The sequence below is a fragment of the Mustela erminea genome, chromosome 19 (assembly GCF_009829155.1).
Source record: "Mustela erminea isolate mMusErm1 chromosome 19, mMusErm1.Pri, whole genome shotgun sequence".
In the NCBI taxonomy this organism is placed as follows: Eukaryota; Metazoa; Chordata; class Mammalia; order Carnivora; family Mustelidae; genus Mustela; species Mustela erminea.
In genome coordinates this window covers 46,887,222-46,902,304 of record NC_045632.1, presented here as the reverse complement: position 1 = coordinate 46,902,304, position 15,083 = coordinate 46,887,222, and the positions used below count along the sequence as shown (strand labels likewise).

Below are 15,083 nucleotides of genomic sequence, written 5' to 3'. Positions count from 1 at the left end.
GACCCTGGGATCATGACTTGAGCTCAAGGCAGACACTTAACTGACTGAGTCACCCAGGCACCCAAGGTAATCCATCTTTTAAAGCCTCTGTGTTACTGCCCATTGCTGTCATGGCTGTTTGCTCACGTGTTCTGGTGTTGCTGGATTCCTAGTAAACTGGCGAGTTTCTGTAGCACCATCTCTATCAGTCCATCTTCTTTCAAAGTTGTCTCCTACACAAAAGGAGAAAAGTGAGGGAATTAAAATTGATGCCATTGTTGAGAGGGGAAATGGACCAAAAGATTTAAAAACTAGGATTAATGGTAAACATACTGTTCCTTTAATGATCTACTGTCAGGCATTGGAGTGTTTCTGCTACTTCACAGTTGAGGAACAGCTATTTATAAGACAGTAGATGTCCTATAAACTGGGTGTTCTATTAAAATGGTTGCCCAAGCTATGGAGATTCATAAAGGGACTGTGCTGATTCTGTGCATTATGTCAGTCTATGATCTTAGGAGCAGCAACAGTTGAGTTTTTCTAATGATAAATCATGACAAGTTTATATTTCACTTACCGAGTCAGTGTTACCTACCTACCTTAAGGGATTTTCTTTCTTTACCAAAGGCCATGAGAATCATTGAAACAAAAAGGTTAATGATCACAAGTAGCATCAGGAAGACACTGGTGAGAATCAGAAAGGATCCCAGGACTGGGTCTAAAGCAATAACCTGGAAAGGGACAATAAAATGTTTTGATTTTAAACACTGACAGTTTAACTTACATTTTTAAAGTAGAAGTTCTATACTAATGTTGGGGATATATTCACATAAAATATTTGGTAGACAGTAGGGAGAGAAGCAAAAAGGAAAATGCTTTTGTGTGGATAGAAGAATATGAATGACAGGCTTAATGGGTATAAAAATAATTGACTTCAGGGCTTTCACCAGAAAACAGGTAAGTCCCAGTAGAATTATAAGTGATTCAAAGCTCATGTAAGTTTTGGCAGCTCTAGAAAATATATCTAAGCACGGAAGCTTGAAAGAGTAGCAAAAGCACATTGAAAGAGTAACATCTGAAATCATAAAAACTGTCTCTACCATTCTAAGAACCTCTATAAACACAGGAGCATTCCAATAAAATTCAAGAAGTTAACCATAAAAAACTGGCTTTTATTTATTTATTTTTTTTTGGTGTTCTATTTTAAAAGTAACTACTGAGTTTTGCCATTCTTTACTTTTCAGCATGAAGTGATCATTCTCAAATACAGGGACTGCGGTGGTTTCTGTAAGAGTATTTTTATGTGTTCATTTTAACAAATGTCTTTTTTCCCTTGGTATTGGCTTATTCACTGTTGCCACCAGGGTACTGTAAAAAACAAACAACAAAAAAACCAGTCCCAACAACTTAAGAGCATGAATGCTTACAATAAATATCACTGTGATGGACATCTGTATGACCAGATACTGCTCAATTATAGCTACTCTAGGTCAACCAGATAAACATCTTTGTTATACAGAACTTTTCCCAGTAAGTACACTCCATTTTCCCTTCACATTATATTACTAGAAAAGGCTTTTTTTTTTTTTTTTTTAAAGACAAAAAGGAGGTGTTAGCAAAAGCTCATTGTTTTATTACTTCCTTAAGTGTCTTAGTATATAAAATGTTCCATGGGTGAAGGTTTCATTCCCCAGTTGAACCCAGAACCATACAGGTCTTTCTCCGATCTTAGGTGAGAACTTCCCACAAGAGGAACTCTGTTAAGAAACTATGTAAACTTGCCCATTTGCGTTCTAGATTTTCAGAAGGTTAAACTTCATGGAGATCTTTACAATTTCATGTAATGTGAATTTTAGTTTTTCTGTCTTGATCAAATCTATATATGCTAGGGCTCCAAATCCTGATTTGGGTTCCCTATTTTTTTTTTTTTTATATATAGGATAGGGATTTGTGTTGGGAGTTCTTGAGGGAGAATAACGAACAGAAATATTATGGCTCTTGTTCTGGAATTGTACCTCCCTAATTTTTTTAGAAGGCACTTTCATTATATACTTCAAAGGGCTACTGAGAAAGAAGCAGCAAATATTAATCTGGCTAGGTGACGAGAACATAAATTCAGGCCCAGCGTCCTGGCAGTAAGATTAAGAAGTGAAGAAATTGAAATTAGGTGCTTGAAAAAGGGACATATCTCTGAAAGTAATAGCCCCTCACATTGAATGCATAGGTAGCACCACAGAATGGAAGGCAGAGAATCTATACTCTCCTTTTCCAGTGTGCAGTGGCACAGAAGGCGCTGCTCTTGTAAGCAATTCTCGCCTTGTAGACAAAATAGAATCCTGCAGGGAAGCCAGGATGGGGTTTTTTACCTCCTCCGGATGAGCGATTCCCAGTAGAAGGCCAACAACAGTCACTGCTGAGCTGAAGGAAGTTCGGTAGTCAGTGATGCTCTATCCAAACAGCAGGTTAAACTGAAAAGGAGAAAGACTGATCAGAGGACAGACAGCACTAGTAGGGCTGATATCAGTTCCTTCCCTCCTGGCTTCATGAGGAGCCGACACAGGACCAGAGGGGACGGAAACAGAAGTGCCTGGTGGCCGTTCAAATCCCAGGGCCTTCAAATTCTATAGTTACGTAGCATGTTCATACCGATTTATTTGGCGTTCACATCATGTTGTGAGCTAAAGTTAAGAGACGGATGTCTGATTTTAAGCCATACTGCTGGTGAAGTGTGGAACTACAACTAAAAACCAGTTTTCATACTCTTTTTTTTCCCAAAATTCATTGCCAACTTGAACTGATGGTTTGCCATATAGTGCTTTCTTGGAAAGCAATGTGATTCCAAGGCCACAGCTTTGGGGAATGAGGGCTTACAGCAGTGGCATAGCCTGTGAGCAGGATCAGGATGACCAGCAAGAAGCCCACCACCTCGTCCCAGGCTTTGCCATGTTCTACCGATGACCTGCAGCCTGAGGTTATGGTACAGCAGGTTCCAAAGCTGAACAGTTGCCAATAGAACCAGGAAGCCCATGAGGTGAACGATGGCTGAGTTTACTTGCACTGCCTCGTAGAAGCTGATGAACCTGTGCCAAGGAAGGGTGACAGTTAACCGCTGAAGCGCATGCCATCCATTTCTCCATTACTTCCCCTGCTCGAGTGCAGCAGCTCTGAGAGTCCTATTAGGTCAAATACTTGATGCAAGAATTCTCCAGCGTGGCCTTCAGTACTTGTGGATGTGAGAGCACTGGCAAAAGGCCGTGTATTTGCTTGGGAGAGCTGAAGAAATCCCGAAATAAAACCTCTAGCAGATTACTCCAGACTCATCCCACCAATCCAGGCCCGCAGCCTCCACAGCTGTGGTTTGAGTTAAACCCCTCCTCTCAAAAGGAGAGGAGTTAGCCTAAGGAGCTGTGTCATTAGGCTAGTCTTTTCTGTAGCGCTCTAATCCTGTATTCTCTGGGAGGTGATTGGTCTAATAGGTTTAACAGTGCTGAAAGGAGAAAGATGATTGATAAGGACCCCCGGGTGGCGTTAAGCGTCTGCCTGCAGCTCAGGTCATGATCCCAGAGTCCTGGGCTGGAGTTCCGCACCGTGCTCCTTGCTCAACAGGGAGCCTGCTTCTGCCTGCCGCTCCCATGTTTATGCTTGACAAAATCTTAAAGATGATCGATAAACTGGAAGGGAGGAGTGTTGCGTGAGAATCATTTATAATCTCGTGTCGCAGCAACTAGGTTACTTGGAAAGACTCCCATAGATAGAGCATGTTGGCTCTTGGTCACAACTGTTTTTAGTGTCTAAGACCTAGTGCCATGCGGCAAGATGGACCTCAACTGTCAGCACCATACAAACTGTCCCTGCAAAAATGGTCCCCTGAGGATGACCTGGGATATTTTCTCATTACACAGATCAGCAGTCCACACTGTTGGCCACTGAAAAAGTAAAGTACCACGTGGCAATATGTGGTCTGGGAAATAGATGTTCTTCCCCATAGGAAAGACCCTTTCTGGTGTCCAAAGGGGCACCAGAACGTCTCTTCGGTATGGATAAGCTAATGGATGGACATCTCTACCCAGAAAACAACCCCCTTTGGTTTAAAAAACAAAAACAAAAACAAAAAAACACTGGGTTGTTTTATTTAAAGGGTAATCATTTGTCATTCCTCAGGCTTTATTCTTTGGCCAGGGTGCAAAATGTGACTAATTCTAGGTCCTTGCTAAGTGGAATTTAAATGCATTACCTTTGACAAACACCTAAGTATTATGAAGGCAGAGAGCGTTTCAATGTGATGAGCCGTATACGGTTACTAATTGTTTTCTCAGCTGTGGACATTGGTCTGAGTTCTGTATTTAACTCTGGTATTATACAAACATAGGTCTGATAGAGCAGCGGAAGAGGAAGGGGAGTCTGAAAGAAATTTAGGTGCAATCGGGAAACTTTAGACATTGAACGGGAAGAGCCTGTGCTCCTCAGGCTCTGTCTTACCTGTCCCGCTCATAGCCGTATTGCGCCATGTTTTTCTTATGCAGAGAAGTACGCTTCCTGTCCAGACCCAGGAGGACAAAGCTAATGAGGATTATGCTCACGTCCAGAATGTTTCTTTTCCTAGAGAAGAACCTCCACCTCTGTTGTTTCAGCCGATGACCCTAAAAGGAGACACACAGTCACTATTTCTTGCCTTGAGGATTAGCCAGGTCTTTCCCTAATGAAGCATTTCAACCTTGGCAAGACACGAAGCTGGGCCCTTGTCAGATCCAACTTGGACCCGATGGGTTATGGTCTTGGTGCTGCTCTGTAGTTACTCGGAGCTGCTGTTTATAGAAAAGCTGGCTTTCTCTAACCTGCATTGGATACACACGATTTCATTCCTGTTGCTTAAATTTTTTTTTAAGATTTTATTTATTTATTTGACAGAGAGAAATTACAAGTACACTGAGAGGCAGGCAGAGAGAGAGAGAGAAGGAAGCAGGCTCCCTGCTGAGCAGAGAGCCCGATGCGGGACTCGATCCCAGGACCCTGAGATCATGACCTGAGCCGAAGGCAGCGGCTTAACCCACTGAGCCACCCAGGCGCCCCCCTGTTGCTTAAATTTAAAACAGTTTTCAAATTAGTTATCAAGCCTGAAAGTAAGATGTGTTGTCTTAAGATGGATTCCGGTTTGGTGCCACTACTTGTACTTTTGAGTACTTGCTCTGTTCATCAGATTTTCAATTCTTGCTGTTAGCTTATAGAGGGATAATACAATGTACGAAAAATAATATTCTTTTTTAAAAGATTTTATTTATTTGACAGACAGAGATAAGTAGGCAGAGAGAGAGAGAGAGGAGGAAGCAGGCTCCCGGCTGAGCAGAAAGCCCGATGTGGGGCTCTATCCCAGGACCCTGAGATCATGACCTGAGCCGAAGGCAGAGGCTTAACCCATTGAGCCAACCAGGCACCCCCAAAATAATATTCTTTATACAGAGTTAATTCCTTCACTCTTGAAAATTTAAAGAGCTACTTCATGGAAAGCCAGTCAGCCTTTAGCTGAATTCAGGCTCTGGAAGGGACCAAAGTCATAGCCATAATTCTTTCTTTTTTTTTTTTTTTAAAGATTATTTATTTATTTATTTGACAGAGAGAAATCACAAGTAGATGGAGAGGCAGGCAGAGAGAGAGGGAAGCAGGCTCCCCGCCGAGCAGAGAGCCCGATGCGGGACTCGATCCCAGGACCCTGAGATCATGACCCGAGCCGAAGGCAGCGGCTCAACCCACTGAGCCACCCAGGCGCCCCATAGCCATAATTCTTGTAATAACTCACTGTGGAGCTCTCCTGATAACATTGGAAACCTTGAGAATTTCTCACCTGTACAAAGGCAGAGTAACAGACTAGTAGGTAATAGATGACTTGCAAGATGAGAGACCAGGCAAAGTCCTTCTTTGATGCCTGAAGGGAAGTTAAAGTGTCCAGCCTCAGTGAGGGGGAGAACGCACCTGAGAACAACAAAGAACACCTAGAGTCAGGAGTCTTCAAAACTTACGCCCTCTTCCTTTCAACCTCTTTAAAATCAGTGCAACTATTGCTGGATTATCTTTTTTTTCCCCTTTAGATTTTATTTGAGAGAGAGAGTGGGGGCGGGGGCAGAGGGAGAGGGAGATGATCCCAAGCAGAATCTGCTGAGCCTGGAGCCTGACGTGAGGCACAATCTCCCAACCCTGAGATCATGACCCGAGCCCAAACCAAGAGCCAGACAGTTAACCGAGTCACCCAGGTGCCCCACCGGATTATCTATTCCAAATGTTCCCAAATCTCTACACTTCACTTGTATTTCCTCTAGAGCTGTCAGGGATATTAACTCAGATCACACATGCATAACTACTGGAGAAATGCACGGTTTGCACCAGTCAGTAGAAGGGGAAGATATACTCGTGATCCCACCTTGAGGGCACAGTCTGTGACTTCACAGCTATTAACAGGTGTTGCTCTGGTCGAGCGAGAACAGGTGCAGAGATGCACGGACTCTCTGTACCCTCTCCATACAAGGTTTGGTAGAGAGCGGATGACTGCAATGTGAAGCGTGGGGAGAATGGAATTTAAAGCTATTTAAAATACATTTTCAGAAATTAGTATGGTAGTGCTTTGAGCCATTTCAAATGTAGTTACTTTCTAAAAGTAAATTTAGGTAAAGCCCTAATACCCGAAGAATACTCACAGTATCCTGGGAATACTCACACATTTAGAGGAGGATAGACTAAAAAAGCCTCAGATTCTACCTAGAAGGACAGTGAGGTGGTTGCTTCTAAAATCATGAAAGGTCTTGTGAATATAAACTTTCATAAAGCCCCAAAATACTAGAATTAAGATGTACCCCTTGTAGTATAAAGTACATTTAAGAATAAAAGGAATTCCTACTTCATATTGTTCGATCGTAAGACTGGGACTTTCCCATGTTTACTTCAGCCCTATTTGGAGTTTGTGTGTGTGTTGGGGGAGGGCCTTGGTAGTTCCTAACAATAAAAAACCCTATGAACACCCACAGGAAGCCTTCATACTTCATTTAGAACAAGTGTAGAAGTCTAAGTATAAAACTCCTGATCAGAAGTGACACCTGGGGGCACCTGGGTGGCTCAGTGCGTAAAAGCTTCTGCTCAGGTCATGATCTCAGGGTCCTGGGATCGAGCCCCGCATTGGGCTCTCCGCTCAGTGGAGAACCTGCTTCCTCCTCTCTGCTTGCCTGCCTCTCTGTGAACTTGTGATCTCTCTCTCTGTCCAATAAACAAATAAAATCTTTAAAAAAAAGTGACACCTTCGTAGTAAATGGAAGGATACTAGTGGGCAAATTCTGGGAACAGAATAAAGAGTAAGTTTGATCTGGACAGACTTCCTGTTAGAGGTAGGGGAACTGAATATATGAGCGTCCCTCTAATCTCATAAAATGCCACGATAATGATAGTGACAGGATTAAAAGTTGAAGGAAAAGGAGCAAAGATGACAGCAACGAACTCTTGGAAGCCAGTAAACAGAAGAATGACACCGACAACAGATTCAAGAAAGGGAAAGGCAAAGTCAGGCGTGTAGAAAACCCAGGAGCAAGCCCAGAAAGGCTGGAAAGTTGCTGGCATTAGATACTCCTGAAGGTAAGGTCAGATGAAACTGGAAATGGAATTCATCCCAAGTCTGAACGTAAGCAGTTAGATCCCGACTTCCTCCCTCACCATTCACAACTCGGTATTTGCTACTCATCGTGCCTTCCACCACACTAAAACTAAAGGTTTCTTTTCTTTTTTTTTTTTTTTTAAGATTTTATTTATTTCACAGAGAGAGATCACAAGTAGACAGAGAGGCAGGCAGAGAGAGAGAGGGAAGCAGGCTCCCTGCTGAGCAGAGAACCCGACGCGGGACTCGATCCCAGGACCCTCAGATCATGACCTGAGCCGAAGGCAGTGGCCTAACCCACTGAGCCACCCAGGCACCCTAAAGGTTTATTTTCTATTGTTGAACTAGAAAGAGTCCCAAATCAGGGGCAACAGGTCTATTTGCAAGTAGTGGTCTATTGGGAAAGAATTAAAAGAAAGTTTTTACTTTTATTTTGAGAGTGAAGAGAGAGACAAAGTGTGCTCATGAACAGAGGAGGGGCAGAGGGAGAGAGAGAATCCTAAGCAGGCTCCAAGCTCGGTGCAAAGGCCAACTTGGGGATCTATCTTTGACCCTGAGATTATGACCTGAGCTAAAATCAAGAGTCAGACACTTAACCAACTGAGCCACCCAGGCACCTCTAAGAGAAAGTTTTTATGCTGCATGGCAATGCCTCCCAGTCCCTTTTCTCAATAGTCTCAGAGAAGTCCACAAGGCTGACATCCTCAAAGCAGGGGTTTGGAGGGTCCTGTATGTGAAACTGCCAGAAAGACATTAGGAACAACCGACAAGCTCTTTCTATGAACAGAGAGCTTCTAACTAGCATTTATTTGCTTTTTACTATCTCTGTCTTCAGTATGATAAAACAGCCACATATTGAACCGCAACACTGACAACTGGAGACCAAAACAAATAAAAAAAGAAGTTCAGAAGCATTATAGAAAGTGAAAGAGCAGGAAAAAAACCAAAAAAACAAAAACAAAGCCTGTAACATCCTCAGAGAGTTGAGAGGATACCGTGTCCATAAAAGAACAGGATACGATGAAAAAAATATTGAGGACAAACACAAATCTTGAAAATTAAATTATCAAGATGAATACTTCAACTTCCAAACCACTTGTTACATTTATCTCCCAGAAACTAGAAGAAAAACATGGAAAAACAAAAACAAGAAAAATAAAAGGATCAGTCTAGGCATCCCAACGTCAAATGCCAGGAATACTAGTAAAAGGGAACAAAGAAAACAAAGAAGAATTTGATAGAAATCTGTGAGAAAATTTCTCAGAACCTAAGGACACATTTCCAGGTTAAAAGACTCACTGGGTAGAGAGAGAAAATTTGAAAACCTTTTGGGAGTTGGGGGCATCATCACACTTTAAAAAAAAAAATTATTTATTTGAAAAATAGAGAAAGAGCACAAGTAGTCAGAGTGGCAGGTAGAGGAAAAAGGAGAAGAAGGCTCCTCAACAGGGCTCGATTCCAGGACCCCAAGATCGTGACCTGAGCCAAAGGCAGACCTTTAACCCACTGAGCCACCCACATGTCCCCATCATCGCACGTCTTAAGAACAACACAAGAAGCTAGAAGGCAATGGAGCTATACTTTTCAAAATTCTGTAAAAACAACTATATCCAGAATAATGAGCAATCATGTGTGATGGCAGAGTAGGAACAGTTTTGGACCTGGAAGTCTTCAAAAAATTTACTTCTTCTGTACCCTTGCAGTAATTTCCCGAAGGATATGCTCCAGCAAAATGAGAAAGTAAACGCAGAGAGGAAAACATGGGATCCAGGAGAAAGAAGATCCAACAGAGGGGAGAGGTCAAGATCATCCCCAGAATGATACTGTAGGGAGAATCCAGGATGAGCGTTGCACAGCAGACCCGGAGAATAACCAATCTGAGCTGCACCAAAAGGATGGAGGGCCTCAAAATAATAGGTTGCTTGATACTTTTTGAACAGAAAGAGATTTTTCTAGGAGGAGTTTGGAGGTGAATCAATCATAAATTCATGCAAAACCAACCAAATGGAAAAAAAGAAAAAGAAATAATTATAAACTCTAAGGAAAATGTTGTAGAAGAAAAAAAATTACAATACATTACATGGCTCATCTTTGAGATATCATTTAGATAATAATAATAATGGAAATAAATATTAAACTAACCATAAATTGTTACTATATTCGGAGAACATGGAAAGAGAAAAGTGTGTGTATGCATGTGTGTTGTGTATAAGAAAGTTAAATGCTCATCATCATAGGAAGAAATAGTACCTAAAACTGAAAATGCATGAAATAAGTAATAAACATGTTAGTTGTTAAATTTCAAAGAACCAGGGTGCCTGGGTGGCTCAGTCAGTTGGGCATCTGCCTTTGGCTCAGATCATGATCGCAGGGTCCTGGGATCAAGCCCCACATCCGGCTCCCTGCTCAGCAGGAAGCCTGCTTCTCCCTTTCCCACTCCCCCTGTTTGTGTTCCCTCTCTTGCTGTCTCTCTGTCAAATAAATGAAATCTTTAAAAAACTTTTAATTTTTTTCCCCAAAGAAACAGTTAAAAAAAAGCAGGCAGTAGCCTTCTCTGGGAAAGGGGGAGGAGGGGAGGAGGAAGAAAGGACTGCTCGTTTTTGCCTTGAATACTTGACTTTTAAAATTATGGATAATAACTTTAACTAAAATACTGTCTTTTTTTATTTTTTTATTTATTTGACAGAGAGAAACCACAAGTACACTGAGAGGCAGGCAGAGAGAGAGAGAGAAGGAAGCAGGCTCCCCGCTGAGCAGAGAGCCCCATGCGGGACTCGATCCCAGGACCCTGAGATCATGACCTGAGCCGAAGGCAGCGGCTTAACCCACTGAGCCACCCAGGCGCCCCTAAAATACTGTCTTTTAATGGTACAAAATAAAGAAACTGAGCTTTCTCCTGAGATACCCAGGTCAGGACAGAAGAGATCTCTGTACCTGCATTGTTGGACTCCAAAATCAGGGTCACTACCCAGAACAGGTTCACGTTAGCACTGAAGACCACAGATTCCACAGAGAGGCTTTTGGTGCAATGCTCAAGCCAGTGGCTCTGTCCAAGATGCTGCGGAACTCCGGGAAAATAGAACAACAGGGCCAGCTTCTTTCTCCATTCAATCCCGCGAAGGAGAAAAATGGCCTGGCGTTTCCAATATCACGTGCCAGTTGCAAAGATACATTCCCAAATATCGTTTGCCTACGGAGTACTATTACTAATCCCCAAACTTTCACTAGTATTAGTTCACAAAGATAGAAGTTGAGAAGTCTATAAAGATGAAAGTTTTCATAAGAGCATTCACATCAGGTTTAAATGTTCAAGAGAACGTATTTGGTGTTTAACACCTAGGGTAGAGTTATTTTATGTCAGCTACCGCTATTACTCTACGACTTCTGAATGTTAAATTCTTCTCTTTATTTTTTAAGATTTTACTTATTTGAGAGTGCAAGAAAGCACAAGCCGGGGAGCTGCTTAGGGAGAGGGAGAAGCAGATTTCCCATGTTTTTGAGTAAATTCTTGCTGTAAACTTAAATGAAGAGGTAATTTAAGCCTTTTCATATATAATGATAAAAAATTCTTATCACATACACATACAAAAACACTCTAAAGTCTCTGGAAGTTTGACTGTGAATATTTGCATTGATTATGGCTCATGAAAGGCAATGCTTCCTCTTAAATCTGAAGATTATAGTTTGCCTAAACTAGGGATACCAGAATTGAGATTGGAAGGTGTTTTTCCACATGAGAAAAAAAAAATGAGTATGGGCAAATTGCCAAACCAAAACATATCTGTAGTTTGAGGTTGAACAAGGAATTTTTAAACTAAAAGGTACGTTTCCTTAGAAGTCTAAGAAGTGTCCACAAGGGGGACACCTGGGTGGCTCAGTCGGTTAAACGTCTGCCTTTGGCTCAGGTCATGATCCCAGGGTCCTGGGGTCGAGTCCCACGCTGGGCTCCTTTCTCTCTCTCTCTCTCTGCCTGCCTCTCCCATTGCTTGTGCTCGCACGGTCTGACAAATAAATAAATAAATAAAATTTGGGCGGGGGAGATTTCTCTGAAAAAAAAAAAAAGTGTCTAAAAGTGTCACAGACAACTGAGCACCATTATGGCAGCTGTAACTGTCCTAAGAAGGGACGCGGCCTGGTTCTCCTGTCCAGGGCTCAGGCTTCCTCACCTGATGGCAGTACGGGAGCTTCTTCCAAGTCTCACAACATACCCTCCTCCTGAGTAAGTGGAAAATTCCCCTTGGACAGGATAGCCACCCGCTATCTCTGGATTCTGATAATGCCAAATGCTGTCTGATTTTGTGACGTTTGTATCAGGGGGGCCCCAGTTTACTCCATAGTTCTCTGTATCCTCCTGATCTTGGGGAGATGGCTTCGCTTGTTCTCGGGGAGACACTCCAGTTGGAAGGAGTACGGCGCTAGGAATGCGAATCTGACGAAGCAGAACATTGCCCAGAAGCAAGGAGTTCCCATCAGCAATAAATCTGAACAAAAAGAGTACAAGAAACCACTTTCACAACTGCCTTATTAAGTTAGTAACAGAAAATGCACACTTTCACCACTATTTCAAAAAAACATATTTGGGATTTCTAGTTAACGCAACCAGGCAAGAAAATGAAATAAGCTAAGGAAGTGAAATGGTCATCATTTGTAAAGGACACACAGGTGATCTAGATGAATCGGAGAATCAACTGAAAGGCGTCAGCAGGACAGTGAAATAGGAGGTGGCCTGCTTGTATCTCCTCTCAGCAACAGTAATCCACAGATGAAGGTGCCTTTGCGGGAGCCGTGGGATCCAAAGGTAGGGAACTGTGAAACCCCAGTGGAGTCCAAGACTGACAAAGGCCATCCTGAGAAGGCACGCCCATGCCCAGATGGCAGACTCACCACCTATGGTCCTGATAACAGACCCAGAAACAGTGGGTGGACTGCTTCTGTGGACTTGGCTACAGCACCATACGCCAAGGGACCCAGGAGTCACTTCTGCCTGTGTCTCAGATAACAGGCCTTTAGACCTTAGTTCTGAGTGCCAGTCCCTCTCAACCACAGTCCAAAAGTCCCTGGAGGCAAGCTCACAAAACTCAGTCTGTCTGTAGATCCTGCAATGGCCTTTAACTGGACTCCAGCCCCTCTTGGCTACAGTCCATGAGCAGTCCCGCTAGTCCAGAGACCGGCTGGGAGACACACCTATCAATGCGACTGGAGATAAGCCTACCAACCTGGTCTGACTTCAGATCCTGAAACTTCTACCTTGCCTCCAGGCCATTCCAGCCATGGTCAGGGAGCAATCCTGGTGGGGGACACACTCTTCCATCCCTCCAGAACCAGGTCTGTAGATACTGGTCCTGGCTATGGATCCTGAACAGCCTGGGGACTCCATTTCTGTCCCTCTCAGCCACAGTCCAGGGCCCATCCTGCCTGCCCAGGGACCCATCCAGCGACCCAGCAGGAGCCCTCCCAGAAATCTGGGGGAGCCACACTCATTCTTGCAGCTGGTAACAGGCCTGTTCTACTCCAACCCTTGTCCCAGTGCCAGCCCCACTGAACAAGGTTCTTCAGTCAGTCCTGTCCACCCAGAGAGCAGACCAGATCCACACCTATCCGAGCCCCTGGTAACAGGCCTACAAACTGTGGACCCCACTGTGGATGTAACCACAGCCACATGACCTAACACCATCCCTGATCAACTTAGATTCTGGAGGTAACTCATCAGCCTGGGGAACTGACAGGAGAAGGTTTTTAATTGCCAAAACTGATCTGTAAAGACCAGAAAAGGCGTTTTCTCCTTCAAATGCATGAACACCAACCCAAGACTACACAGATCCCAGAGTCAGGATCAGACAAACATGGCACCATCAAAGGAAACTCCTCAAGTTCCACTAAATGACTCCAAAGATACAGAGGTCCGTGAACTGCCTCAGAAATCAAAATAATCTTCTTAAAGGAACTCAGTGAAAAGCACGAGAACACAAATAAATGAAGTCAGGGAAACAATGCAGGGACAAAATGGTAATTTTAACAAATAGAAACCATAAAAAAGAACTAAAGAGAAATTCTGGAGATGAATAATTCCATGGTAGAACTGAAAAATTCAATACAAAGCTTCAACAGTAGACTTGATCACACAGAAGAAATAATCCGTGAACTTGAGGAGAGGTCATTTGAAGTTAGCCAGTTCAAGGAACAAAAAGAAAAATGAACGACAAAGAGTGAACAAAGCGTCTGTCACTTCCGGACACTGTCAAAAGGACAAATATACATATCATGGGAATCTCAGAGGAGGAGGAGAGACAAAGAGGCAGAAAACTTATTTAAAGAAACAATAGTTGAAATTTTGGTAAAAATAGAAACATCTGGTACATGAAGCACAAAGGACCCCAAGTCAGATCAACCCAAAGAAGATTACTCTGAGATACTTTATTGTTTATCCAACTGTTAAAAGTCAAAGACAGAAAATTCTGAAAACAGAAAGAAAAAAAATAACTTTACACACACACACACACACACACACACACACCCATAGGCTATCAGATTTCTCAGCAGAGATCTTGCAGGCCAGAGGGAATAGAATGATATATTCAAAGTACTTGAAAGAAAAAAAACAACAAAACAAAACTTGCCAACTCAAACCACTATACCCAACAAAACCGTCCTTCAGAAGTGAAGGGAGCTAAAATCAGCCCCAAACAAAAGATGAGGGAGTTTATCACCACCAGGTCTTACGAGGGATGTTAGAGGGAATTCCTTTAGCTGAAAGGAAAGGAGGCTGTGTGGCAACATGAAAGTATAAAACTCACAGGTAACGGTAAATACATAGTCCAATTCAGAGCTTGGTACTACTGTAGTGGTGTGTAAATCACTTTTATCTTTGGTATAAAAGTTAAAGACAATAGTGTTAAAAATAACTACCACGATAATAACACGTCAGTGAATGACAGCATAGGAAGAAAGGCAGCGGGACATCAGTTACATAAAGCACAAGGAAAGCAGAAGTAAAAGCAGGTTTTTTGTTGTTGTTTTTTTTGTTTTAATGTACAGGCAGAACAATCTTCTTGTTGTTGTTGTTGTTTTAAATAATCTCTACACCCAGTGTGGGGCTTGAACTCACAACCCTGAGATCAAGAGTTGCAGGCTCTACTGGCTGAGCCAATCAGGCACCTCCAAATGTAGAGCTTTTTATGTGATTAAAGTTAAGTTGTTTTCAGCTTAAAACAGACTGTTATAAAATATTTTACATAAGCCTTATGATAACACTAAAGCAAAATCTGTAATAAATGCAAAACAATGAAAGGAAGGGAATTAAAGCATACCACTACAAAAATATAAATCACAAAGATGCCAAAAGAATAAAAGAGGAACAAAGGAACTGAAAAAACAATCAGAAAACAATAAAGTGCCAATAGTAAGTTCTTATCAATAATTAAATGTCAAAAGATTAAATTCTTCAATCAAAAGACAGAGTGGCTGTATGGTAAAA

At 42.4% G+C, this 15,083-nt stretch overlaps 1 protein-coding gene across 1 annotated transcript in view; it reads right to left on the bottom strand.

Annotated features, from left to right (window-relative positions):
* Positions 1-15,083, bottom strand: part of PKD1L3 (polycystin 1 like 3, transient receptor potential channel interacting) — a 50,726-nt gene continuing 35,643 nt past the window's right edge. The window contains 10 exon segments of the mRNA XM_032323447.1: positions 1-125; positions 127-212; positions 579-710; positions 2,346-2,447; positions 2,851-2,923; positions 2,925-3,059; positions 4,459-4,619; positions 5,819-5,946; positions 10,544-10,755; positions 11,776-12,090. Coding sequence (XP_032179338.1) covers positions 50-125; positions 127-212; positions 579-710; positions 2,346-2,447; positions 2,851-2,923; positions 2,925-3,059; positions 4,459-4,619; positions 5,819-5,946; positions 10,544-10,755; positions 11,776-12,090 — 1,420 coding nt within the window. The 3' untranslated portion in view covers positions 1-49.